The sequence below is a fragment of the Sinocyclocheilus anshuiensis genome, unplaced genomic scaffold (assembly GCF_001515605.1).
Source record: "Sinocyclocheilus anshuiensis isolate Anshui unplaced genomic scaffold, SAMN03320099.WGS_v1.1 scaffold200, whole genome shotgun sequence".
Classification (NCBI taxonomy): domain Eukaryota; kingdom Metazoa; phylum Chordata; class Actinopteri; order Cypriniformes; family Cyprinidae; genus Sinocyclocheilus; species Sinocyclocheilus anshuiensis.
In genome coordinates, this window is record NW_015558595.1 from 336,061 (window position 1) to 337,804 (window position 1,744).

The 1,744-nt window shown below is 36.1% G+C and overlaps 1 protein-coding gene across 1 annotated transcript in view; it reads left to right on the top strand.

The window, feature by feature from the left end:
* The window catches only part of cd36 (CD36 molecule (CD36 blood group)), a 10,844-nt gene that overhangs the window by 5,529 nt on the left and 3,571 nt on the right, over positions 1-1,744 (top strand). The window contains exons 5-7 of the mRNA XM_016475760.1: positions 521-612; positions 869-918; positions 1,235-1,304. Of these exons, the coding sequence (XP_016331246.1) occupies positions 521-612; positions 869-918; positions 1,235-1,304 (212 nt within the window). The remainder of the gene's footprint in view (positions 1-520; positions 613-868; positions 919-1,234; positions 1,305-1,744) is intronic.

Below are 1,744 nucleotides of genomic sequence, written 5' to 3' on the forward strand. Positions count from 1 at the left end.
AGTCATTCTTGTCTACATCTGCTCCAGCGGTGAAACAATGGCGGACTGATGACAGCTCAGCTCACTCAGGGCGGGTCTAAGGTAAGACACCAGTCCAGTCTGTGCTGAAACGCTACTGTTAATCAAACTATCGTGGGAGGGGCCTGTCTGTGTGACGTCACACAGACAGGCATCTGAGATCGGCTCGATTTGAGAAAGGTAAACATTTAACCAGCTTAAAAAAAAAAAACACTGGGTGGATTTTTATCATTATAGGGTGGTTGTGTACACATGCTGCCAACACACATTTCAGTTAAAACAACTTGTAAAAGTGCATGCAGCATCCTGTGACCTCTTTAAAGACCCCAGGAATGTAAGTAAGTAAATTTTATTTATAGAGCACATTTAAATTCAGCTTACACTGACCATGGTTTAATGAAAGCTGATTATAGATTACCCTTGAAGCTAATCTATAACCCATTTGTTGTGTTATTTATGTTCTGACATTCAGAGAAAATCTTACCTCTGTTTTTTCTTGTAGTACAATGACACCATCGATGGACCATACACTGTATTCACAGGCAAAGATGACATCAATAAGGTAGCCACGATTGAACGCTGGCAGGGTGAAACGTAAGTATATGTTACATTAGCATGAATAATTGGTGTAAAATGGAACATTTACATGATTCTTTGGGTTGTAGATGGGTTTGTTGTTCTCTAAAAGAAAAATGACCCAGACCTTAAATGTAGATATGGTATATACAGAAACAACTGTCAGTTTTGTTAATGTTTTAAATAATCAACGAATCAGTCATATTCATATCTTCAACACAGCATTAGTAAAACTCAGACTAACAATCTCATCAAAACACTTGATGTTGTACAGATCACTGAGTTACTGGAATGACTCTTATTGCAACAAGATAAACGGAACAGGCAAGTTTACCTCTAACATATTACACTGATATTGAATTAATTGTGAAGTAATTACATTATTGTTGACATGTATGCAAATAGTATGACATCTGTCCCAAAGCTATTGGCCTAAAACCTTGGTGTATGTGTCCAATAAAAAAATAGTGTGCAGGTCTCATGCTATATTTTTTCATCTAGTTTAATTATTAATCATCTTCTGATTGTGAGCACTTCTACAAGGACACCATGTGTTCAAAGATTTCTGATGTGAATCTCAACAAATGTAATATATCACACATTAATCACATTATTCAATTTTGTATTCATATGTTAACAGATGGTTCCTCCTTCCACCCGTTCCTGGACAAGAAAGAACCCCTGTACTTCTTCTCTTCTGATATCTGCAGGTATTTTCAGTTTGTTCCCTGAGTAAATAAAATACACTTTCAAATGATAAAGATTGCTTCCTTTTAGGACAAAATATGAACCAAAGCATCTGCAAACATCTGATATTAGACTTTTTCTCAAAACTAACTTCACTTCTATCGCAGAAGGAACTTTTGACTAGGTGATTATTAGTCAATTGCTTATGCTTATCTTTCTTTACAATAAATGCCATTTGATATGGCATTCTTCCATTTTATTGGAGACATACATTTCCAAATACTTTAGGAGGAAACTGTATATTTTGAAATGCCACTCATCAGCAATGTTCTCATAATCTATTGATTAAAGTCTCATCTTTTCCATGAGGGTTCATGCACTCTAAAAAATGCTGGGTTAAATTCAACCCAGTGCTGGGTAAAATAGGGACAAACCCAGCAATTGGGCTGTTTTGACCCAGCGG